This window comes from the organism of the source record quoted next, unplaced genomic scaffold (genome assembly GCF_019419815.1).
Source record: "Pyrus x bretschneideri cultivar Hongxiangsu unplaced genomic scaffold, Pyrus_bretschneideri_v1 Contig1, whole genome shotgun sequence".
NCBI classification, from domain to species: domain Eukaryota; kingdom Viridiplantae; phylum Streptophyta; class Magnoliopsida; order Rosales; family Rosaceae; genus Pyrus; species Pyrus x bretschneideri.
In genome coordinates this window covers 3142934-3167269 of record NW_025999390.1, presented here as the reverse complement: position 1 = coordinate 3167269, position 24336 = coordinate 3142934, and the positions used below count along the sequence as shown (strand labels likewise).

At 37.9% G+C, this 24336-nt stretch overlaps 3 protein-coding genes, 1 long non-coding RNA gene and 1 pseudogene across 4 annotated transcripts; 1 reads left to right on the top strand and 4 right to left on the bottom strand.

The window, feature by feature from the left end:
- The first annotated feature begins 322 nt into the window (after positions 1-322).
- LOC103952322 (cytokinin riboside 5'-monophosphate phosphoribohydrolase LOG8) lies at positions 323-2844 on the top strand. Its single transcript, XM_009363903.3, has 8 exons — positions 323-523; positions 641-816; positions 1383-1480; positions 1616-1646; positions 1924-2023; positions 2104-2174; positions 2259-2402; positions 2531-2844. Exons 2-8 carry the CDS (start codon positions 706-708, stop codon positions 2651-2653), a joined length of 678 nt encoding a protein of 225 aa, XP_009362178.1. The 5' UTR covers positions 323-523; positions 641-705; the 3' UTR covers positions 2654-2844.
- A 2054-nt stretch (positions 2845-4898) lies between these two features.
- LOC103952346 (probable magnesium transporter NIPA9) lies at positions 4899-7930 on the bottom strand. The gene is made up of 9 exons (XM_009363919.3): positions 7570-7930; positions 7270-7368; positions 6987-7116; positions 6780-6868; positions 6625-6681; positions 6481-6539; positions 6088-6208; positions 5804-5952; positions 4899-5462 (listed from the first exon to the last, which is right to left on the bottom strand). Exons 1-9 carry the CDS (start codon positions 7678-7680, stop codon positions 5255-5257), a joined length of 1023 nt encoding a protein of 340 aa, XP_009362194.1. The 5' UTR covers positions 7681-7930; the 3' UTR covers positions 4899-5254.
- Positions 7931-14145: 6215 nt separating this feature from the next.
- LOC103952357 lies at positions 14146-14738 on the bottom strand. The gene has a single exon (XM_009363930.3). It carries the CDS (start codon positions 14711-14713, stop codon positions 14324-14326), a length of 390 nt encoding a protein of 129 aa, XP_009362205.1. The 5' UTR covers positions 14714-14738; the 3' UTR covers positions 14146-14323.
- A 1763-nt stretch (positions 14739-16501) lies between these two features.
- LOC103952364 lies at positions 16502-23480 on the bottom strand (annotated as a pseudogene).
- On the bottom strand, positions 18842-19987 carry LOC125478760. The gene is made up of 3 exons (XR_007259529.1): positions 19843-19987; positions 19630-19726; positions 18842-19257 (listed from the first exon to the last, which is right to left on the bottom strand). It is a non-coding gene; the product is annotated as an uncharacterized LOC125478760 (long non-coding RNA).
- Positions 23481-24336: the final 856 nt, after the last annotated feature.

Sequence of the window (24336 nt, the reverse complement as noted above, 5' to 3'; positions counted from 1 at the left end):
CACAAAAGTGACGTAGATGATTTGAATTCGAGACTTAAAAAAAAAAAAAAAAAATACCCCTCTATCTACTATGATAATTTTCTACTTACGAGATTATTTCATTTTTGTTAAATTTTTTAATTAAGCCACAAATATGAAAGCAATTTAAGCAGGATGACTTTACTGTCAATTAACGTTTAGGTTTGTTAAGATAATAACATGAGTTGAGGACGACTAGTGCTGCATTAGAGATCAAGCATCGTTTTAGCCCTCCTCACCCGAATTCGAGGCACCTCAACTCTCTTTTCTCCATGTAATTATTTTATTATTATCAATTGTTACTTGATAATAATAAATTCATTCCATGTAAATAATTCTCAAAAAAAAAAAAAAAAACAGTCGGATTAGAAAGGAAATGGAGCATGTGGGTCTCCTCTTCCTTGCTACACTCACCGGACATATAAAAGCCATCAAGCTCTAGAATTTGATTGATTTTATACCAATTTTAGGGTCAACCCATTTGTCCTTTGAAAGAGCCCATCTCGTATGCTCTTTCTCTCGTCCTCCATCGATTCTGCATAAAATTCTGTGCTTTTGCCGTTAAAATAACATATAATCTACATAAAACTTACCCATTTGTCTTGGTTTTTCTTGGGTTCAGTTCTTTTTTTCACAAGTGATGCTGAATTGACCACAAAAAGTATAAAAAAGTTGCAGACTTTGTGAATGGAAGAGAGCAAACGCAGCAAGTTCAGGAGGATTTGTGTGTTCTGTGGAAGCAACCCTGGCCGCAGGAAAGTGTTCAGTGACGCTACTCTGGAGTTGGGCAATGAACTGGTATGACTGCTTTTGTTCTATTTTTACACTCTCTTTGCTTATCTTTATTTGATCGTGTTTATTGTTGTTTGAGTGCTGGTTTTTTGGTTTAAAGATGTAATATTTGATGAGTTTGAATCCACCTTGAGTTGTATTTTGATGGGTTTTTGTGTTTTATTTATGGTAATGGGATTGTTTTGGGTTCTTGTATTTTAGAGTTGTCAAATGGCTACGTAACGTCTCCAAACGGAGAAAAACTTACCCATCATGTGTTGTTCGATACCCCTTTCTCTCTATATCTCTCTTCTGATGGGGAAGAGAGAGGATGGGTTGGGGTATTGGGGTATGTTTCGTGGAAGTTTTTTCTCCTCGAACCAGGTTTGCTCTGTTTGCTAATAGGCCATTCACCACTGGGACTACTCTTGTTCTGTGATTTCTGGTCAGGAATATTAAGCACTTTTGCACAGTGTATATCCTTATGCAGATACATTGAATAAGGAATTTATACGCTTTTGTTTACAATGCTTTATTTTCCCCTAAAGGATGATCTGGGAATTACTTGTTTACTTTGTTGGTGGATATTGCAGGTGAAAAGGAAGATAGATTTGGTGTATGGCGGGGGAAGTGTCGGGTTGATGGGTTTGATATCGCAGACGGTGTATGATGGAGGTTGCCATGTTCTTGGGTATATATAAACGAAACTTTTTCTTTGAATTTTAGTATGATTTGGTCTTTTACATCATAATATCAATGCATACAATGCCTTTGTTGAACAAAAAAATGTCACTTAAGTAAAATCTAACCTGCTTTTTACTTGCAGGGTCATTCCGAAAGCTCTCATGCCTCTTGAGGTATCTCTATATATCCATATACTGATCTCATCCTCGCCTTCTCTCGTCATTTGCAAATACGACCATTCATGATTGATTTCATGCTGTTTTTTCCCCTTAATTCTTGAAAAATAGTTAATGTGATGTTTTCGCATTTTAAATGGGTCATCGTGCACATTCTTAGTGGATCCAGGAAAGAAATTTGCTCGTGGTCTTTTATTATCTCAGTTTTAGTTCTCTGTTTTAAAAGATAAGTTCAAATGGTTATGTGGTAGACTTTTATGGATTACTTTGACAGATATCTGGTCCATCCGTTGGAGAAGTAAGAACAGTTACAGACATGCATGAACGCAAAGCTTTGATGGCTCAAGAGGCTGATGCCTTCATTGCTCTTCCTGGTAATTACATTTCAAATTCTCACTAAAAACTTTACAAATTACAGTTCTTATGCTTAGTACATTGTTAATTTTGGTTTTAGGAGGATACGGAACTATGGAAGAGCTGTTGGAGATAATAACATGGGCGCAACTTGGGATTCATAGGAAGCCGGTAATGCATCAGTTTCCGTTATTGAAAATGTTATGATCAGCTTCCTACTAATTAAATTTGAAACTTGAATATTACTCCATACAGGTTGGTTTGCTTAATGTAGATGGGTACTATAATGCCTTGCTTGCGCTATTTGACAATGGTGTCGAAGAAGGATTCATCAAGCCAGGTGCTCGGCATATAGTTCTCTCTGCTCCAACCGCCAAAGAACTTGTTGAGAAGATGGAGGTATAGTTATAACCTGACTTTTCTTCCCTGTCGATGAGTGAGCTTACTCGTTTCTTCATGGAAGATATGTTTCTGGGTTCCAAAACAAAGCAGAAGACTTAATAAATCTTCAATGTTTACTTTGGCAGCAATACACTCCTTCCCATGAACATATTGCTTCTCATGAAAGCTGGCAAATGGAACAACTTGGTAAACTCGGAGCCATGAAAGCACAAGGTGCAACTGTTATCGACGATAATTCTTTCACCTAGATTAATTCCTGCTGTGATTCATCAATACTTGAGTTGTGTGGAAGAAATCATTTCTATGAGGCCATGGACCTCTCCATTCCATGTACTTTTTCGTAGTGGTAGTTCGATTTCAAGTGAATTCATCCAGTCTTTCGTTGCATACTTTTGTTCTTGGTCGATTGAAATGGAAGGAAATTATTTACAGTTCTAAATAGTGCAGAACTTAGGCATCCTAAAACTTCTATTCTGTAGCTTGCGTTCTCCCATTAGGAGCAATAATTAATACAAAAATTTCTATTAATGATATGAAATGATAGTTAAGTTGAGAATCATAGCTTCTGTCTTAAGTCGTTGAATTCTGCGAGGTCCCACAAAGTGGCTCTTGCTAGAATTAATTGGTCTACAAGTCATAATTTGAAGACTGAAAGTCTCCCAGAGTTTCTGTCTTGTCAATTTCGAAGATGCGGGAAAAATGTGTCTGCTCCCTTCCATCTATGTTATAATTTTTTTCCTGTAAATCATAGTGCTTTAGAACATATATCGTCTTGATAGAAAATAATTGTACCTTAAAATTATTAACTGCTTTTGGGAGAGAGGTATCCATTCTTTCGGGCCCCTTCTCTCTCTCTCTCTCTCTCTCTCTCTTCCCTGTGTTTGGCTATTTTGGTTACTGAACTCTGCCCTGTAGAGAATAAAAACAGAGTAGTACAATCATGGAGGCAAAACCATATGCTATGTCACTTAAATACTCTAGAAGATCCCTTTCATGTTTTTAACTTTTTGGGTAAAGGTTGGCATTTGCATGTATGGAAGTGCCAAACTACAACTCACATGCAATGCTCAGGAAATAGCCAACTGAGGGAGAACGACTTATCTACATCTTTGACGCATTAAGACATTATTGTGATAGTATCTCAAACTAAAAATGTCACGTTATAGGATAAAATTAACAATAGGAAAATGACTTTTGTACACTCATTTTCTCCTTATGCACTGTCACATCCTGGCCCGGGCGGCACCACTTCCCGAGCCCGATCCACCACCATAGCACGATATTGTCCGCTTTGGGCCCCGACCACGCCCTCACGGTTTTGTTTTTGGGAACTCACACGAGAACTTCCCGATGGGTCACCCATCCTGGGAATGCTCTCGCGCGCTACTCGCTTAACTTCGGAGTTCCCATGGAACTCGAAGCCAGTGAGCTCCCAAAAGGCCTCGTACTAGGTAGAGATGGGAATATACATTTAAGGATCACACCCTTGGGTGATGTGGGATGTCACAATCCACCCCCCTTAGGGGTCCGACGTCCTCGTCGGCACACCACGGCCAGGGTTAGGCTCTGATACCAAATTGTCACATCCCGGCCCGGGCGGCACCACTTCCCGGGCCCAATCCACCAGCATAGCACGATATTGTCCGCTTTGGGCCCCGACCACGCCCTCACGGTTTTGTTTTTGGGAACTCACACGAGAACTTCCCGATGGGTCACCCATCCTGGGAATGCTCTCGCGCGCTACTCGCTTAACTTCGGAGTTCCCATGGAACCCGAAGCCAGTGAGCTCCCAAAAGACCTCGTACTAGGTAGAGATGAGAATATACATTTAAGGATCACACCCTTGGGTGATGTGGGATGTCACATGCACACTGTTGTTTTTTTTTTTTTTCTTGTGATTCTTTTTTTATTTATTTAATCCAAATGCCAGAAATAAAGAAGGTTAGACCGAAAGAGAGAGAGAGAGAGAGAGAGAGAGAGAGAGAGAGTGAGAAGATGATGTATTATCGATCTAAAATACTGCACAATGACATTCCCGCATGTAAGTATGAATGTGATTAGTTTTCCTACAAATAGGAAAATAAGGCAACTACGACTAGTGGGTGACATGACACTTGATGCCCTAGCAGAGCACACAATGTGTCCGATCCTAGTTGTGTTGGTTTTTTTTGTTTATTTATAATGCATTCTCATCAATAGTGGTTGATTGCTCAAGTCCCAAGTAATGGTGGACCTCAAGAGATGGTAGTGTTATGTCATGAATAACAAGAAAGGCCTAAACCCTAGAGAATGGGCGTGTGTTGGTGTGAAATGGGGGTAAAGGGGGTGGGTCGTCCCACGAAGTGAATGCAGAGGCAACTATCTATTTACTTGGGTCCTACGGCAACTATTTCTCTCTGCTTAGTTTTCATGTCTTGTTTTTGGCATTATTGTCCTTATCATCATCATTTTGATTGCCTGTACTACAGGAAATATCACAATAATGTTCTTACAGAAACAAAAAGAAGAGGGAGAGCTCTCAAATAATGTAGCAAATTGCCCGAATTGGGGACAAACATCGACAAGATTTGGGTGCTATTTGATGTACACCATTTTCGTGAAAACGAACGAGTAATAAACAATGAGATGTACGACTACCAAATCGAATAATAAAGTTACAGACATCAAATGTTCAGAAAATACGGTGTAAAGTTTTTTCCTGAGAGGAATGATGTCAAAAACTCATGCCCTCTGATACAGTAAGCATACCCTATTATACACCAGCTTTACCTAAACCAAAGGGAGTTGCTTCCCGTAACTTGCAAGTCCACCGGTATGAGATATTTTTTGCATATACAACCTCTCCGTGATCAAGCCTTCTCTTTTGAAGCAGTTGGTATCAAATGATGCAGAGTTGCTGCCTGAATAACAGTGCTCGGGCTTCCATCCCTAACACGGATAGACCCGGATTTCCTCTGATCAACACCACTCTGTAAAAGTTGTCGTAATGGTTGAGGAAGGCGTCGCATCAGTCGTGTTGAGCTCACGAGTAAAATCACACCAATAATTATGAGTAACCTGTGGTAGAAAATAATTTGGAGTAAACTTCACAGCAAAAATCCTTATTTGAGCCCTTCAAACAATGAGAACAGAGTTTTTGCAATTTGAGAATGAGAATGAGGAGAACAAAACAATAACTTTGAAAACTGTATAGGGATGCAATCAAAACAAAAAAGAGAAGTCTCGAGAAGTGACAGTCAGGTTTCCTAAATGCGTTTTCATCTCACCTTAGTGCTATCAGGTTTCCTAAATGAAGCATGGTAGCTGATGAATTGTACCACATACACCATACGTTTAGGAAGTTTTAATAAAAACAAGTCGAGAAAAAAAAAATAGTCAGTATAGTTATCGTAATTTACCATCCAAGCATCAGTGAAAGACGAGCTGTTGGTGCTGAAGGCAATCTTTCACCCAAAGCAAGCATTCCAGCTAGTACACCAGTCACAATTGATGCCACAGCAGCACATGTAGACACTACTATTGCCCTCCCATGCTTTAAGCCCCAAGTCTATCAAAAGAAATAACTCATTAACAACGACAATAACCAACTTATGAAACTACAAATTTATTTCATGGGACCGACATTCAATTTACGTGAGCACATGGATATGAAACTAGGAACTTGGTAAAGTGCTTAACATGCCTGGTAATAAAACCCTGTACCACTACAACATATGCTGATTATCACACATATCGGGACCAGCATGCTGTGGAAACCCTGCTCCAAGAACACAAATCCCATCTTTGATATCACAGATGCCATCCTGAAATAAGATGTGTGATAATTGCATTATAATTTTAAACATGGCTTGACAACAACAGCAGCTTCATGATTTAAATCAACAAGACTTAAAACTTTCTATCGTTTGTAATATAAAGTACACACAACTGACATGCTCAACACATCATTGACATCTACTAGCATGCACACTATAACTCATTATATGCTTTTTAATAATTTCCCTCCTAGAACTGAAAGATGAGAGAGATGAATCTATGTGAATCGTGATAAGAAACATGCTGGACAGAATCATACCCGAACAAAATGCCAGATTCCAAGCCATATATAATTTCTTCAACAACTTCATATTCCATCTGTACCATGAGCAGGTATCAGTGAACTGGTAGTGGGCACCATACTCAAACACTAAAGATAGATGAAAAGAAGTAATCAGATTACCAACTCCTGTTCTTTGCGTTGACGTCTGTAGATGCGTAGCCACCCATTAAGGAGGACCTATGTAAAGAGGTCTTGCAGGGGTTAGAATCATTACACTGCATAAACCCAAGTGTCCAACTATAAACATCAGATGGTGCACGGTATAAGGTACCTACAAACAAGAAGGCGACTACAATTGCCAACCATGGTAGGTGAAACACCGATATTGCGGAAGCCTTTTGCTCCTCACCTCCAGCACCAACCCCTGCAAATACAAAATCTCACACAAATTATTCTTAAAACAAAACACACAATCAAAAGTAATGCAACAGTTCCCAGCGAAGACAATTGAATTTTTAAGCATTGTGAAGAACTTACATTACCTATAGTGCCAATGCCTGCTAATGTAATCCCCATCCAGTCAACAGCATTCATCATTTCCTTCAGATAAAAATGGGAAAAGATTGAAAGAATCGCAAGTCCACACCCGGAGACCGGTTGTATGACAGATACCTGAAAAATACATCATCCAACATTCACCAAAATGTAGCACAACATTAAATTCCAATCACCAAATACGTAAACAAATTGCAGAAAAAAAACAATACCCCAAAAATCGAAACAATAAACAATGAAAAATCCTCGCTTCGGAGTTGAAGCACTTACAGGAGCTAAAGACAATGCTCTCAACATTAACAAAGCTCCGAATATATCGATCAGAAATCCTATCAGCCATGCTTTGTTCAAAGCATACGCCCTGATCACCTGCAAACATATACAACATTCAAAAATTTGAAATTTTGTTGTAAATCCTGAAAATTTGGGAATTTTATAGGAAACCCAATTCCCAGTTGGAAACGAAATACCGGAATCCAAATCCAAAATTACAAATTGGGATTCGAACAGCAATCACAGAATCAAAAAGGGCAAAATGGGCAGACCAAAAAGATATGAGGGAGTACCTACCTTGAGCTTGAAAGAGAGAGGAGGAAGAATGACGGTGCCCTTCTTCTGGAGAATTTTGCCGATGTTGTTTCCGGCCGTCGCCGCCAGCGTTAGGAAGATCGACTCCCACATCCCTCTCTCCCTCTCTCTCTCTAAAACTCTCTCTCTAAAAACAGTAAAAATTGAATCTTTGGTTTTGGTTTTGCAGTTACTGTTTTGGTTTTGGGTTTAGATTTAAAAAGATGATTTGTTCGGGACATAACAGCAAAACCGTTCTGGCAAACGTCGAGGGATTAAAGAATTAAAAGAATTTAATTACAGAACATGCGCGTTGAAAGAGGGAGATTAGATTTATCCAACTATCTCTCCTTAAAATTCAATTTAGGGTTAAATATTTGTATTTGTGAGTCTGCGACCCTATTATTCCGGTATATTCTTAATTTCAGTAGTGAACATAAAAGCTACATGTCGTATGAAGGAAACCCAAGCCCCAAGTTAAATAGTTCCTTTTTGGTTTTTTAAGGAAAGTGATACGCACACATTATTTTCATCTCGCACACATTATTATTATTATTTTTAAATTATAAAAAGGAGACAGCAGTCACTGCAGTCCACCCTTTACAAGGTTGGAGGCCATCATCGTGCAATTCATAGCGTCAGGGATCGAATCCAGGCGTGTCGTATGGAATGCGGACATATAATTTGTCCACAACCATTGGACAATCCCATGATGATTCATACACATTACTAAATAAACATTATTATTGAATTTTTTATTAACTTCAATTCTCGGCCCAAGTCTCAAATAAGATTTTTCGTCAAAGATCGTTCGATGTTGAACGAATCCTTTGCTTGTATAAATAGTTTACTTAATGCGTGATGTTAGTGTTTTACGTCAGTTGATCAAGATGTGATAGCATTTTTGCAGCCAAATTCGAATTTCTCATCATAAATTAGAATAGTTCATAATAAAATATCGCAATGTCGAAGAAATCCCGTGAATAAAAAATTACTGTAAAGAAAATCACTGTAAGGTGAAAAAAATTAACAAATGAGAAACTGGAGAATCGAAGTTTGTGACTTGTTCATGGTTAGTTGAAGTGTCAAAAACCAAACTCTTGTTGCTGACAATGACATTATATTGTTGTGATTAGTTCAGGTTGACAATTTTGTCCCAAGTAACACCACCTAATACCATACCAGAGGTTCAATCTCAACAAGACCATGCTATGGCAAGAAAGTGCCTAAAATTAGGTGCTGCTTTTATGAAAGTCTCAAATATTCTACTTAATTCGCAAAGTGCTTGTAGCCACTTGAGGTTCCGCATTCGATTCGTTACGTTTACATAAAAAATTTTAGCTTAATGTTGCAAGTCGAATTCAAAACATGTTAGACCTTTGGTTATATAGCGCAAGTAACAAATTATAAAGGAATTGACACATTAATGTAAAGTAAATTTGAACGGAATGTAATGTTTTTCCATTCCAACTAGTGAATGAAATCTCAAGTTTGAACTCCTCATTATTATTAGCTTTAAAGTAAATTAATCAAAGTAAATTAATCAAACAAAAACAACGTAATTGAATAATAATGCGTATAAGGCGAAAATAAAATTGTAACGGATTCGTGTAAGTGTAACCTTTGCTGATCTCTCTGTTGTTTTGTTGGTTCTAGAAGGCAGGCATTGGTCTCTGCTGCATTTTCTTAATTAAACAGAGAATCTTTAAAGTACTATACGCCTCATATTTCATTTGATCCGTCAGTGTCAATTTCTTCTTCAAGCATTCTATATCTCTTTCAATGGCCTTCAATTCCTTCTCAACTTTCTTAACTTTTGGCCGCACCGCCAATAGTGAATTCGTTACTTCATCAACCTTCTTGCCGCTTACCTGCAATATTGTGTAAAGAAATTAAATCAGAAAGTCAGTAGGAAACAAATTTCAAAGCTTTAACTTTACTCTATTTCATGAGTTAGAATTATGTTTATATGTTACTTTGACTTGTTCTTGTAACTCTTTTTTCGAACTCAAAGAATCCCAAATCGTTCCCTTGGAATTGGCAATAGCATTTGCATTAGCCTAATCGGCAATGGCTTCATCATCCCATTACCTTTGATGTCTCAATTGACATGACAAGCATTGCCGACATCTAAGTTATTCCGAAATAGTAGGCAAAGTGTTGGCAAACGCTTGTGTGCCACATTTGTACAAATTATTTTTGTACATCTTTCAAATTTGATGGTGTCTGCAAGGATTGGCACTCAACTGCTTCAATCCAGAAGTAGAGTCAGTTGATCAAATGTTAGTGATATTTTGGCGTGTTGAGACAAGCTTGGCATGCATTTTTCTAACACTTTGACACCCTAATTCTTGCATCGTGGCACACCAAAATATGTATGTTGGCATGCAATGATGTCATGGCATACACTTTGCCAACGTTTTGTGTGCTTGGTATGCGATGAGAATGTCATGACATGCATTTATGAGATTAGGATGCCATGACATGCATTGCCGACATCTAAATTACTCCGAAATAGTAGGCAAAGTGTTGGCAAAATGTTGGCGTGCCACAATGCGAGTGTTAGGGTTAGCGTGTCAAGACATGTCATGTCATGCATTATCCTGACAACTCGCGAGACTTGTTATGACATGCATTTTTCTCACACTTTCACACACTAACCATTGCATTGTGGCACGCCAAAACATCGTTGTTGGCATATGATGACATGTCATGGCATACATTTTGCTGACATTTTGTGCACTTGGCATGTGATGGGAATATTATGGGATTAGGATGCCATGACATGCATTGCTGACATCTAAAATACTCTGAAATAGTAGGCAAAGTATCTCAATTGACACAACATGCATTGTCGACATCTAAGTTATTTCAAAATAGGTGGCAAAGTGTTGGCAAAATGTTGACGTGCCACAATTGTACAAATTATTTTTGCACATCTTTCAGACTTGATGGTGTTCGCAAGGATTGACACTCAGCTGCTTCATTCCAGAAGTAGAATCAGTTGATCGAATGTCAGCTTGTTCTGGCATGCCACGATGTGAGGGTTACCGTATCAAGACAAGCCATGAAATAATGACGTTGTTGGCTTCTCCGATAAACGGGCTCTGTCACTCACCGATTACGTATGTAAGCCTCTCTTTCTCTCCTCTCCAAATTCTTAGTTTCAATGTCCTAAATTTTCTGAGAAACCAAGCAGAGCATTAGGGTTTAGAGAGAATGCATGGCGTGTCTTGACATGCATTCATACGACAATTCACTATGCTTGTCATGTTGTGGCCAACAGTGATGTTTTGGCGTGCCCTGATACAAGAGTTACCGTGTCAAGGCAAGCCACGCCAAGTGCGCAATGTTGGCAAAATGCATCCCTTGACATGTCATTGTATGCCAAAAACGATGCTTTGGCGTGCCATGATACGAGGGTTAGCGTGTCAAGACAAGTCATGACATAAATTTTTATTTGCATAACTTCTTACCGGTAAGAAGACGTTCAATATCTGAGTTGAATATAAGAAGACGGTCAATATCTGAGCTGAATATTTACACAACTTCTTACCGGTAAGAACACATTCACTATCTCAACTGAATATTTACGAAGTTATTACCGATAAGAACGCTTCATATAGTTGAGTAACTCTAAGAGAACTTAAAACTTCTTGTTTAATCTTACATCTAAATAAGGCGGAAGATAACAATTTTTTTCAAAGGTGGAAATGAACCAACAACCTCCTACGGTCTCTCATCAATCTCTTTCAAAAGCAGCTTTTCCTCCGCCAAACTGTTTGTTTCATGTACCATCCGGAAATTCTTTTTCTACAGAATCCATGATCACATTTCCAACAAACTCAAAAGGCTATATAATCAAGAAACATTTACATACCGACGCTGGTACCTAATAAGTAGAACTCTTAAATGCTTAGAGATCTCTTCTCGCGGCAAGAAGGGCTTCATTGGTTTTCCTTGATGAACTTTGTTTGCAAAACGAAGCAGAAACAGTGCAGTATATTCATTTCCTCCCTCTCCATGGCCAAACTGAATTCGAGTCTCCATTCATGGTTATTTGGTTCTTTCAACCGATTCCTATCACACTGTTAATACATAAATTTCAATAAAATATCACATACTTAATTCGTGATCGTATTTGATGATTGAATTAGGAAATGCAGTCAAATAACTTCATGCAGACTGCACACGTAGAGTCTTTTTCGTTAAAGCTATATTCAGCTCAGTTGTATCTCGACCAATCTCTTCCTTCAGCTTCTGAGCCTCTTTAATTCTGGCTTTTAACTCTTTTGAGTCCTGATTCCGATTTTTCATACAAAAAATTGCCTCTCCTTCGCTTTCAAGTACCGGCGCTATTTGTGTAGAATTCGCTTCCCGTTGTGCCGTAGTGTTGGCTTTTCCGGATGTTGAGATATTCAGGCACTGCAAATGATTGAGACAATTTGACTGGGAATTTTGAGTACTCTGACTTAGCAAGGAGACGCTATGCTGTCCTATTAATATTTAGCTAAAAGCACTTGCATCCCACGCAAAGTAATTTAGTCAACTGATTCCAAAACCTTATTAGACAGTTCCTAATGAATAGTAATATTTCTTTTCCTTGGGGTGGCATTGAAAATTAGGAGCAAAATACGGTCAGGGTCTCTGAGATTTGTTCAAGTGAAAGTATTACATTCTCTTGGTTCCAAGTTCAAAACAGGCGCATGTTAGAACCAATCAAACGTTAAGTATATATTATAAAACAATTTGCACAGTTTTATTTCAAATGGTAAAACTCAACAACAAATACAATATATTAAAACATAAACACTTAGTGTAATTATATATAAAATCACAAATCACTGACTTGTTCTTTGACGATAGAGGCTTGCAGAGCAATCTCCTAAGACAGAAATTCGTCCCTACACTAGTGCAGCAGTTCGATGGACGTCTATCTTGCAGGATACAACTATCTAATCCAAGTTCTTGCACTCGAACTTGGATTCTTGGCGAATTGGTTGTGTGGTTCTCAGCGAAATATGGTGGAATGAATTTGGAAAAACTTGATTATTGTTTCTGATTTTATTGCCCTATATATAATGGCATGATGTGAACTTCTCCAACCATTCATGCTTATCAGTTTTTTTAAAAAGAAAACCGAATGCAACTGTTAGAAAACTGAACGTAACTGTTCAGACAGTTTTTATCCTTTCGGAAAAAACTGAATCCAAAAAATCAAAAACGTAACTTGTGTTTTTCGCCCATCTTTGACATTAAATATATACACCCAAACTCTCCAATTCTAAGGCCCAAAGTCCATAGCTTTGGCTCAATTCTTTTCAAACTATAAGTGAGTGAAATCACTTATAAAGACTTAGAGTGTAAAGGGTTTGGGCGATGTGGGACTGGCAGTCCCACATAACACAAGTTTCCAACAGCGCATTCAGCCATTCAGGCGTCGAATCCCGTTCTGCGTGATCAGAGACCAGCTGATCGACCGGCACACACTATCGATTTGATCCTGTTTTGTGGATCGAAGAGCTGTATCTAATCCCGCAAAACAAATTTGCGCTTCTGAAAGATTTTCATGGAGCCCTACCACGGAGTTTAGATTATTTCTTCTTCAACCTATGGTGCTCCAACACTGTGAATCATTGTACATAAATGCCAGCCGATGGTCTAGTTGTTCCAATTGCAGGAGTATTAGCCATTTCCAAAAGATAAAAACAGGAAACACTGAAAATAATTGAGGGAGATGATTTATCTTTTCATCAATTCAAGCCGGCGAGGAGAAATCAAACACGAGATTTCGAGTGTAATGATATTCTTAACTACTCGGGCTACAAGTCTTTTGCAGAGAAAATGGAGATCATGGAAACAGTTGCAATGGCATTATGCACACGGGTTGTCAGAAATTCCAAGGCCAAAACCTCATAGGTTGGTCTTGCTCCTAAAATCATCTCAACCACAAAAATACTTGGTCTTGTAAGGAGTCAACCAACTCAATGGCTAAAAATCATTCGCAATAGATATTGGTGAGAATCTTGCATACAACCGGAGATATAACCTCATATTCATATTACACTCATGTGGCAGTCACGTCTTTCTCTAGAAACACTGAAACAGCCATGGATGACACTTAGAGCCCTTTGGAGTTGCTTCTCTATAAAACACTTCTGCTAATAAGTGCTTATACTAAAAGTACTTTTGATTATTAACAAATTATGTGAGACATAAGCACTTCTAAGTTTTCTGCCAAATAAAATCAAAAGCGTTTTTGCCTATCAAAAAGCGTTTTTCGACACTGGTCAAGAAAGTGAACAATGATTTTTTAGCACCTATCAGATTGCAGGTTGCAAAGTAAAGCACACAACAAAAAGGCTAAATATGAAAGGTAAGGGAAAAAATTAGAACATCCAGATTTACATGGTACATAAAACCTCACACCAGAACAGAGAATCAAACTCGTGAACCAATTTGAAGGTGAGAAATATCAATATCTCCAAACAAGTTGTCCACAAAGTACGCTCATCGGACCTCAAAGCGTATAACTTTTAACGAGAACAATACGGATATTTATAAAAGGTGACAAATTGATTCAAAACCAGAAACAAGACCATCCAATTTACGATTCAGTTCAGTATATTAACTTGCACCAAACCCAAATCATGATTTTTTTTTTTATATGATCACAACCATAAACTCAATTCAAGACTTAGAAATAGAACAAAAGCTAAATATTACCCACCAAAAAGCACTTATTGATCACTTTCAATCACCACCAGCCATAAAGCACTTGGGTGTACTTATCTTTAAGCCACCTGAAGCTTTTCCTGAACGAGCCCTTCATCTTCCCCTCCACAGAATACATCTTGTAGCTCGCAACCCTCTTCTTCCTCTGCAACTCCGGATCAGCCAGGATCCCCCAACTGGAAGACGACCCAGAAATGCTTTTCCCTTTTTTCAGTTTAATCTCCCTGTTATTGTAGTTATAATTATGATTAGCCATCTGGGTTTGTGCATATGAAGTACTGTAGCTCCTCAGCTCATAGGAGGAAGTGGTGGGTGGCGGCCTCGTTGGGCGTCCATAGTAGGTTCCCACCTGCATATTATTCCCTCCGCCGCCGCCGTACGAAGACCTTGATCTGCTGTAGTCTTCTTCCATGGTGGCAGAGAGCTTTCCAACCGTTTGATGGGTTTGGATTTGTGGCAGAGGAAGAAGAAAAGTAAGAGAAAAAGACTACAGAGAGATGTTTTGTTTGGATTTCTTTTTTTTCAAACTTTTTTATTGGGTAAAAGCTGACCTTATGAGTGATTCTAGATGGCGTGTTTCGCGGGGAATCATGTTGTCTGTCCACGACAATGTTCGTTAATATTATTTTTTTAAAATTAATAAAAAAAGTTTAAAAATCTTGAATTTTAATAAAAAAAATAAAAAATTATTGTAAATGAATACTACTATAAGTTACTTTTTAAATTTTTTAAAGTAAAAATATCTTTAACGTTAAAAATGAACAGTATCCAAAATATTTCATTAAGATTCTATTTTTTATCCGTTGACCAAGAAAAAGATGAATTTTATGCATAAAAGAATAAAGGCTTATTTTTTGAAATCTGCCTTACAACTCAATTTTATGCTATGAAGAAACTAATTTTGTTCTTATTTGTGGTTATCTGATCGAATGAATTTATATATTGTGCTCGTTGGACTAAATGAATTGAAAATAATTAAATAATATAATTAACAGAAATGTATAAAAAGTAAAAATGAGTATGTGTAAAACACCACTTTTTATGAATCCAAAAGTTATTTCAAATTTGAATATGTTTCAACATGAAGTAATTTCCAAGGAAATATACACAAATAAAATAGTTGTTAATTTTTAATCAAAAACAGAATTTTGAGGAACGCTATACACACAATAATAGAATGGATGAAATCATAAAATAATTGATGCGCAAGAGAAGGAAGAAATAGGTGTGGGGTCAAGTTGCCTTCTTTAGTTGATTTCATTCCTGATTCTTCAAATAATCGGTTACACATTTGAATGTACAGCCCATATTTTATTTAAAATTTCATGTGTTTGTAATATACGGATGAATTAGAATACTTATCATACTCATCATTCATCCGTAAACCTACAATATTTAAGACACTAAACTTTCAATTCCCGATTTCCATTTTCACATATTTCATGTAATATGAGTTTGAAGTAAACCATTTTGTTAGTGCAAGGCCCCAGTTCACCTAGGAAGATGATCATCAAAGTGGTCACTAAAAACATTTATACAAATAGCCACATTATTTGTTGTAAGAGTTGTCAACAATTATTTGTTATGAGGGAACCTCATCAAACCTTTCTCCCTTTTATTCTTTTCCTCCTTCTAATTCACATCCATCCCCAAGTTTTCTTTTCCACAATGACTTCAACCAAAAAACAAAGAACCTTATTCTTCTTTTGTCTTTAATTATGTTGACGAGTTCAACCCTTTTGCGTTTGGGTCATTTTGCTTGAGCAGTATCTGTATTTTCGTCGTTGTAAATGCACGAGGATATATATCCGGTTGTAGATAAAGATCTCTCGTCGTTGTCGGGCAAGGTCTCTGTTACGTTACAGCTTTCCTATTCACCCTTCACAACACAAACAAACAAATCTCAAAAGTCAAAACTGCATCAATCTGTCGAGAAGTTTCTATGACTCCAACGGAATATTCCATCTCAAGAACCAGACAAAACAGTTTAATGCTGCAAAACCGTCTTACATACTAAAATTACAAAAAACACGCAACAAAACCTTCGACCAAAAACTTTCAAGTCGTTTTTTCCACACCTGAAACGGGAATACCCCAGTTCCAAGTAAACCATGCTAAAGAATCGCCCCTACACCAACAAGAAAATAAATACGGCTTTAAATTTCAAAGCCAATTTACCAAAACCAATGCAAAACCTTATTTAGAGCAGATCAGCAACATTTGCCTGCAGCTCCTCAATGATAACATTATAAAACTTCTGGATATCAAACAACATCCTGTCGTCGTCCTTGGTGACGAAATTGATGGCAACACCCTTCCTCCCAAACCTCCCACTACGACCAATATGATGGAGGTTTCTCCGCTTGTGTTGGAAGGTCGTAATTAATCACAAGGGAGACCGGCTGGACGTCAATACCACAGGCCAAGAGATCAGTGGTTATGAGCACACGAGAAGAACCACACCGAAACTCTCTCATGATAATATCTCTTGGGTTTTGGTCCATGTCCCCGTGGGTGGCAGAAACTGTGTGATCACGGCTGCGCGTCTTGTCTGTTAACCAATCAACTTTGCGCCATGGTGTTCACAAAGATGACACTCTGGGTAATTGCCAAGGTCTGATAAAGATCACAAAGTGTCTCCAGTTTCCAATCCTCTTTCTCAACATTGACATGAAACTACTTGATACCTCGTCACGTTTCACCAAAATCCTTACAGGTTTGTTCAAGAACTTCCTAGTGATATCAAGGGCCTCTGGTGGCATTGTGGCAGAGAAAACCCCCACCTGGATTTTCGGTGGTAGCAGCTGGAAAATGTCATAGATCTGAAAACATGAAATGGGATTGTTAGTACAATCACCACTTAACCAAAATAGCACGCAAACTAAACGTAAATTTAATATTGAAAGATCACCAAACTCATGTTTTTGTAGCAAGAAGTATCGGCACACAGAAGAAACAGAGAATACAAATGAAAAAGAAACTAAGGACCTGATCCTTGAAACCTCGTGAAAGCATTTCATCTGCTTCATCTAACACAAACATCTTAATGTAAGCAGGACGAAGAGACTGCCTTCGTTGCATGTCAAATACACGACCAGGAGTGCCAACAACGACATGGACCCCACTGGAGAGAATGCGTTGATCTTCACGAACACTGGTCCCACCAACCCAAGCATGAACCTTGACACCAAGTTAGTCACCCAGTGCTCTCATAAACTTTTCAATCTGTTGAGCAAGTTCGCGTGTGGGTGCAAGAACCAATGCCTGGCAATCAAGTAAGCCATAATCAAGCTGCTGCAAAATCCCAGAGCAGAATGTCGCTGTTTTTCCAGTTCCAGTTGTGCCTGTTGAATCACATCAAGTCCCTTGCAGAAAGGAACAATACCCCCTTGCTGAATTGCAGAGGGGTTCTCAAAACCTTAAGAAAAAGTTTGGACCATCTATCAGCTATCCATTCTACTACAAGGATGACTTGCATTCGTAGTATACACATACCAACCAACAACAAGCATATGAATATGTGTGTGTGTGAATAGAGAAGAGGCAGTGGTAAATGGTATAGCATTTTACTTCAAGCAAAGGTAACACCATTCACTTCTCGCGTAAACAATCTTACAAGTCACAACCTAAAATATTAGACCAACTCTTCATTTTCCATATAAAAAAAATACTCGTACAATTACACACACGGCGACAATCTCAATTGATGCAAAATGGAGTTATAAACTTGTATCTCCCTAACACGCTGAAAAACTAATATCACCTGATCAGGCAAGTCTAGCCAAAAATTTCCCAACAGGTTTTGAAAAGTACCATACTCGGAAACTCTTAATTTCCCAAGAAAACAAATGTAGCGTTGTTTGATTTACCATATGCATAGATGCCTCGAAGAAGGTTCTCCTGCAATCCCATAGCGCCAAAGCCGTCATGAACCTCATCATACGATGTGAAAAACTCTTGCCAGTCACCTCCAAGTCTGGCCCCATCAGTTCAACAAAACAAGAATAAATCTTTATCATTGGCAACACAAAATATGTACCGTCACTAGTAGGAAAAACACTTTGCGCGACGTAGGTACCTTCGTCGCGCAAAGTAAAAATTCGTTGCCTAAGGGTTTGCGCGACGAAACTTCGTCGCGCGATAACCGTCGCGCCAAGGCAGTGACAGTAGGGTTTGCGCGACGACGAAGTAACGTGCGTCGCGCAAAGACACTTTGCGCGACGCACATCCTCTGTCGTGCAAAGTGAATTAAAGTGACTTTGTGCGACGCGGTCCTAGGTCGCGCAAAGTGGCTTTGCGCGACAGAGGATGTGCGTCGCGCAAAGTGGCTTTGCGCGACCTAGGACTGCGTCGCGCAAAGTGGCATAGGTGCCTTTGCACGACATAGGATATTCGTCGAGCAAAGTGGCTTAGTGTCTTTGTGCGACGTGGGCATACGTCGCGCAAACCCTTTTTCTTTGTTTTCGTCAAAAATATTTTTTTAAAATTTTTAATAAATATTGTAATTAAATTCTAAACAATAATGAATTAACCGAGCAAAAGTATTTAATTATAAAATATATAAAATGTACATACAAGATGTTCGAACAAAAAAGAAAAAACTACAAGTAGTCTTCTAGGTTTAATACATCAAGCTACTGAGTATCGGCAAGGTGAGGTGGCTCTGAGGTCGATGGTGGAGCAAGATTAAGTGCTAGTAGCGAGATTTGGAGGTTGGACATGACTCGTACAAGGTCTCTCACTGTCCCCGTATAGGTCCTCATCCCTTCGCCGTGGGCCTTCATCTGCTCACCCTGGAACTACATAGTCAAATAAATACAACAGTCTAGGAGATGAAGAATCATCAAATTCATAACATAGTCAACTAAATTCGGTCCAGTCGCAGACGTGATAGAAACAAGAGGCGCAGCAACATCTTTTATGACTTCACTTTGTAATATCGTCGCTTGAGGGACCCTGTAAAATAACAGAGGCTTTCAAGAATTTAAAAAGCAACGTGATCAAAAATCTCCAACCTTAACAGTATTGAAATGAATCTATACATGGTGGAGTTCATGTAGGACTTGACCACATTTAGCCCAGGAAATGAGAGAACTAGAGAAAAAGTTTTGTTCATAAAATTAACAAAAATTATCCCAACTGCCCCAGATCTGTAAGCCCCAGGAATTCCAGTGTTCTTCTCACATACAACTATCTTTCCCTTAACTAAATCAGGGTCCAGGAAACCTTCCCAACATATACTAAAATGCAACAAGAAGTCAGTACTATAGTTTCATTTTTATTCCTTTATATTGTATGCAGTAAAAGTGAAACGGGGACAAGAATTACCTAGCTAGCATTTGAGAGCAATTTGTTCTTGAAGCATCTTTTCCATATATGAGAGGAAATTTGTTCCATTTAATGTGAACGTGTTCGTAGAGTGCCCCTGTTTGTGAGAAGAACATTAAAAAGTATTGAAATGAAAACAATCTGAGCCACAGTATGTACAAGTATTCATAAAATATTTTTATTTTGTTGAAAAAGGAAGCAGATGAGACATACGACTAGTTTCTTTCCGTTTGCAAGAACAATGCTGTCAATCCGGCGATATGTGGTACTAGCTGCAACTGTGAATATCCATGGTACTACACTTGACACAGAACCAACCTTATAACTATTAAATATGGTTAAGTAATATCGAGCACCAACAATCTTTCTGCAAAACAAACATTTCTTGATGTTAACTAAATGTTGCAAAGTACAAAGGCAAAACCATTACAAAAGTAGTTTAATTATGAAATTTTGAAATGAATAAACTCAACCAAAAGTTTTAATTCGTATAATTGATAACTTTATGCATGTAAATATTGAGAGACATACTTGTTGCAGGTGAAATTTTTGCCGCATTCACAAACACCTTTCCACTTCTTAGGAGGAGGACCAAAACCTTCATCTTTAAAGCTCTCGGCTTCAGGTCAAATTCGAGTGTCCATCACACCAACAATGATATCACTTTCAGTTGTGGCATTTCGACTGACTTTCACACCAACAATGATATCACTTTCAGTTGCAGCATATAAAGCAGATTCAGAACTAGCAATCATCAAATTCAATCAATTATCCACTACACGACCTACATAGTCATATGAATACAACAGTCTAGGAGATGAAGAATCAAGAGCATTCACTAACATGGAAAAACAATATAGAACTTGCTGAGGTCCTGAAATTCCCAGTAGCATTATAACTACCTTTACTATTTGACCAACGGTAGGCAACAACTAGTTTAAAATGCCTTTGGTTATGGAAATCTCAACTCGGTTCAAAAGTCATAGGATATAGTTAACTATGATTTACAGCTACTAAGTCAAGTTCATTAGTTTTGACCTTAAATATTTCTTAGATTCATACAAATCATAACTCAAATGCAGAAAAATGAAACGGTGGTTGGACGGTATCAACCGTATCATTTCATTTTATATAGCAGCAAAGAAAAGAAAAGGGTCAGATGGAAATTGTGGAATTGAAATCATGATGTTGACAAATGAAATTGGGCCAAACGACAAATGGAAAAATGATTTTTTCCCTAAAACATTATCACAGTCGCATGAAATTTAAACCAATCATCTATAAACATACATAACACCAGCCATCAATCATCAATCACTAATCTACAAATGCAATTCAAATTTTAGGAAAACCCAAAATCAAAATTACCTAAATTTTAGAGGGATGACAGCGGGGGTGATGGCCTGGGTTCTCTGGGATGTCATTGAGAAAGATGATGGGTGGTGCCGTTGTGTTGGTCGACGGCGGTGATGGCTCGTGAGCACTATGAGGAGGAGGACGATTGAGAGTTGGAGAGTCGAGGGAAGGGTGTCGAGGAGGATAGTCGGCTGGAGTTAGGAGAAGGATTTGGGTTTGGTTTGGGAAGAGAGACTGAGTGCGAGAGAGATAAAGAGCGGAAGGCTTTTGGTTGGAAAATTTGGTAAATTTTTTGAAATTTTTTTACTATTGCCCCGCCAAAATTATCACACATGGCGCGACACAGGTATACATTTCGACGTCGCGCAAAGTGCTTTTGCGCAACGACCATATTGTGACGTCGCGCAAGGTTTTTTTTTTAAAAAAAATTGTAAATTTTACTCAAAATTTACTTAATAAATATATATACCTTTGAACGTGATGGGATACACATTGTATTCAACTAATTTCAACGATCCAACCGTCAAACTTGTTTGTATATATTTCGAGATCGCATACGCCAAAAATTGGAAAAAAAAAACATCCAGAGATTAAGTAACGGGACAAAACCTTTTGACGGTTATAAACGAAAAGTCACAATTTAATGGTTATTTTAACTCCGATTATGATGATTTTTTACAGCTACACTCCTTGAGCCTATATGAATACAACGAACTAATTCGATCGTCAATTAAAAATATTTACACAAGTGGATACCACAAAATGTTATATTAAACTTAATGATAGGAAACATTAAAAATAGGAAACATATTGTACGAAATTAGTTTTCACAATCAAACCGTCAAACTTGTTTGGATATACTTCGAGATCGTACACGCCAAAAATCACAAAAAAAAAAACATTCAAAGATCAAGTAACGGGACAAACCTTTTCGACGGGTATAAACGAAACATCACGATTTAATGGTTATTTTAACTCCGATTTTGATGATTTTTTACAACTACACTCCTTGACCCTATATGAATACAATAAATGAATTCGATCGTCAATTTAAAATATTTACACAAGTGGATACTACAAAATCTTATGTTATACTTAATGAAAGTATAAATAAACTCTTAAGTGTTAGTGAATCTATCGTTTTGATGGGAAACGCATTGTACGAAACTAGTTTCAACGATCTAACCGTCAAACTTGTTTGTATATGTTTCGAGATCGCATACGCCAAAAATCGCAAAAAACAAATATTCAGAGATTATGTAACGGGACAAACATTTTTGACGGGTATAAACGAAAAATCACGATTTAACGGTCATTTTAACTTTGATTTTGATGATTTTTTACAGCTACACTCTTTAAACCTATATGAATACAATGAACTAATTCGATCGTCAATTTAAAACATTTACACAAGTGGATACCACAAAAGAAAAATGCAATGAAAGAAACCCAAAAGAAAAGCAAAAGGCCAAAAAAAAAAAAAAAAAAACACAACTTTGCGCGACGTAGGTACAATTGCGTCGCGCAAAGATGTTTTGCGCGACGCAATTGTACCTACGTCGCGCAAAGTTGTGTTTTTTTTTCCTGCCATTTTGCTTATGAGTACAAAATAAATAAATTAAAAATAGGAAACATATTGTACGAAATTAGTTTTCACAATCCAACCGTCAAACTTGTTTGGATATACTTCGAGATCGTACACGCCAAAAATCACAAAAAAAAAAAAAAACATTCAAAGATCAAGTGACGGGACAAACCTTTTCGACGGGTATAAACGAAACATCACGATTTAACGGTTATTTTAACTCCGATTTTGATGATTTTTTACAACTACACTCCTTGACCCTATATGAATACAATGAATGAATTCTATCGTCAATTTAAAATATTTACACAAGTGGATACTACAAAATCTTATGTTATACTTAATGAAAGTATAAATAAACTCTAAGTGTTAGTGAATCTATCGTTTTGATGGGAAACGCATTGTACGAAACTAGTTTCAACGATCTAACCGTTAAACTTGTTTGCTTATGAGTACAAAATAAATAAATTAAAAATAGGAAAAAAGTGGTAAAGCACTCATGTTTTGCCGCCAAAATCTTGCGTGACGCATAAAACGTCGCGCAAAACACCTTTGCGCGACGGCACTTTGCGCGACGAAATATGGCGTCGCTCAAAGATGTTTTGAGCGACCCAAATGTATCTGCGTCGCGCAAAGATATTTTGCGCGACGCCAGCCTTCGTCGCGCAAAGTGTCGTCGCGCAAAGGTCTTTTGCGCGACGTTTTGTGTTTTGCGTCGCGCAAACATACTTTGCGCGACAAAATTTGCTTCGTCGCGCAAACATGTTTTTCTACTAGTGCGTGTGAAAACACCGAATATAGGAATCAGAGAAGGGTACGAGAGAGGGGGGAAGGAAGCTTACAACTCACTCCTTTTAGCATCATACTGACGAGCATCAAATTGGGATCCTTCCGTTGCCACAGCAGCCATAACTGAAAATATCAACCACGAGACATCACGCTTCAATCGTAACGCACATTTCAGATTTAATCTCACTCAAATTATTCAGTAATCGCATTTAAGTGTTCCCATCATCTTAAAACTGAAAGCTGCATCCTTTCACCAAATCAAACTTTTTATACAGGAACCTTCATTTCTTATGATTATTTTTCCTGGGAATCTTGAAAAATCAAATTCAGTACCAACAATAGAATGAGATCCCTTAATTAATCTGAAACCGCAATGTAAAGCAGTTCATACAATTTCTGCAAAAGTTTCCATCTTTTGGCGCAAAAGAAAAACGCAAATCAATAACAATCACATATGAATATACATCCAATCTATCCACTACGAATAAAAAAATGATATGCAAAAAGGTTGAGAAATTCAGCGAGAGCATGACTAAATTAGCTTATAAAAAGGAATTAAATACATAAAAACAGAGGGAACATGATAGCAGTTGGAAGTTGGACGAAGTGATGCGTTTTGATGACGGGGGTGTGCGATTGATTTAAGATTAAGGTTTTCCCAAACTCCTCGGATTTGTGTGTAATTCTGGTTTGGAGGAGTTGATGAGGAACGCACCAATGCAGAAAGAAGAAGATGAAGACTAGAGAAGGTGAAATAGCTGTACGTGAAGATTATTATGTGAGGGATCTTCGATGTATTAATATTTTTAATTTTCCGGTTTGGCCTTGTAGTTTCGTTCTTGTCACTATTCTAAAAATCCCCGTCTAGCGCCACTTAGGCCACCGCTTTGATTAATGCCTAGGCATTTGAAAATTAAGAAAGGGCCCCTAGACACGCTGAAGCACCCACCTCGACCGCCTAGGCACCCACCTAGCCC

Bases quoted from the DNA above. Each gene is read 5' to 3' on its own strand.
- LOC103952322 (XM_009363903.3), top strand. From the start codon at position 706: ATGGAAGAGAGCAAACGCAGCAAGTTCAGGAGGATTTGTGTGTTCTGT. The intron at 1,647-1,923 runs GTATCTCTATAT...TTACTTTGACAG, and splicing joins AAGCTCTCATGCCTCTTGAG to ATATCTGGTCCATCCGTTGG. The intron at 2,024-2,103 runs GTAATTACATTT...TTTTGGTTTTAG, and splicing joins TGCCTTCATTGCTCTTCCTG to GAGGATACGGAACTATGGAA.
- LOC103952357 (XM_009363930.3), bottom strand. From the start codon at position 14,713: ATGGAAGAAGACTACAGCAGATCAAGGTCTTCGTACGGCGGCGGCGGA.
- LOC103952346 (XM_009363919.3), bottom strand. From the start codon at position 7,680: ATGTGGGAGTCGATCTTCCTAACGCTGGCGGCGACGGCCGGAAACAAC. The intron at 7,369-7,569 runs GTAGGTACTCCC...ATATGTTTGCAG, and splicing joins CTCTCTCTTTCAAGCTCAAG to GTGATCAGGGCGTATGCTTT. The intron at 6,540-6,624 runs GTAATCTGATTA...CTCATGGTACAG, and splicing joins AACGCAAAGAACAGGAGTTG to ATGGAATATGAAGTTGTTGA.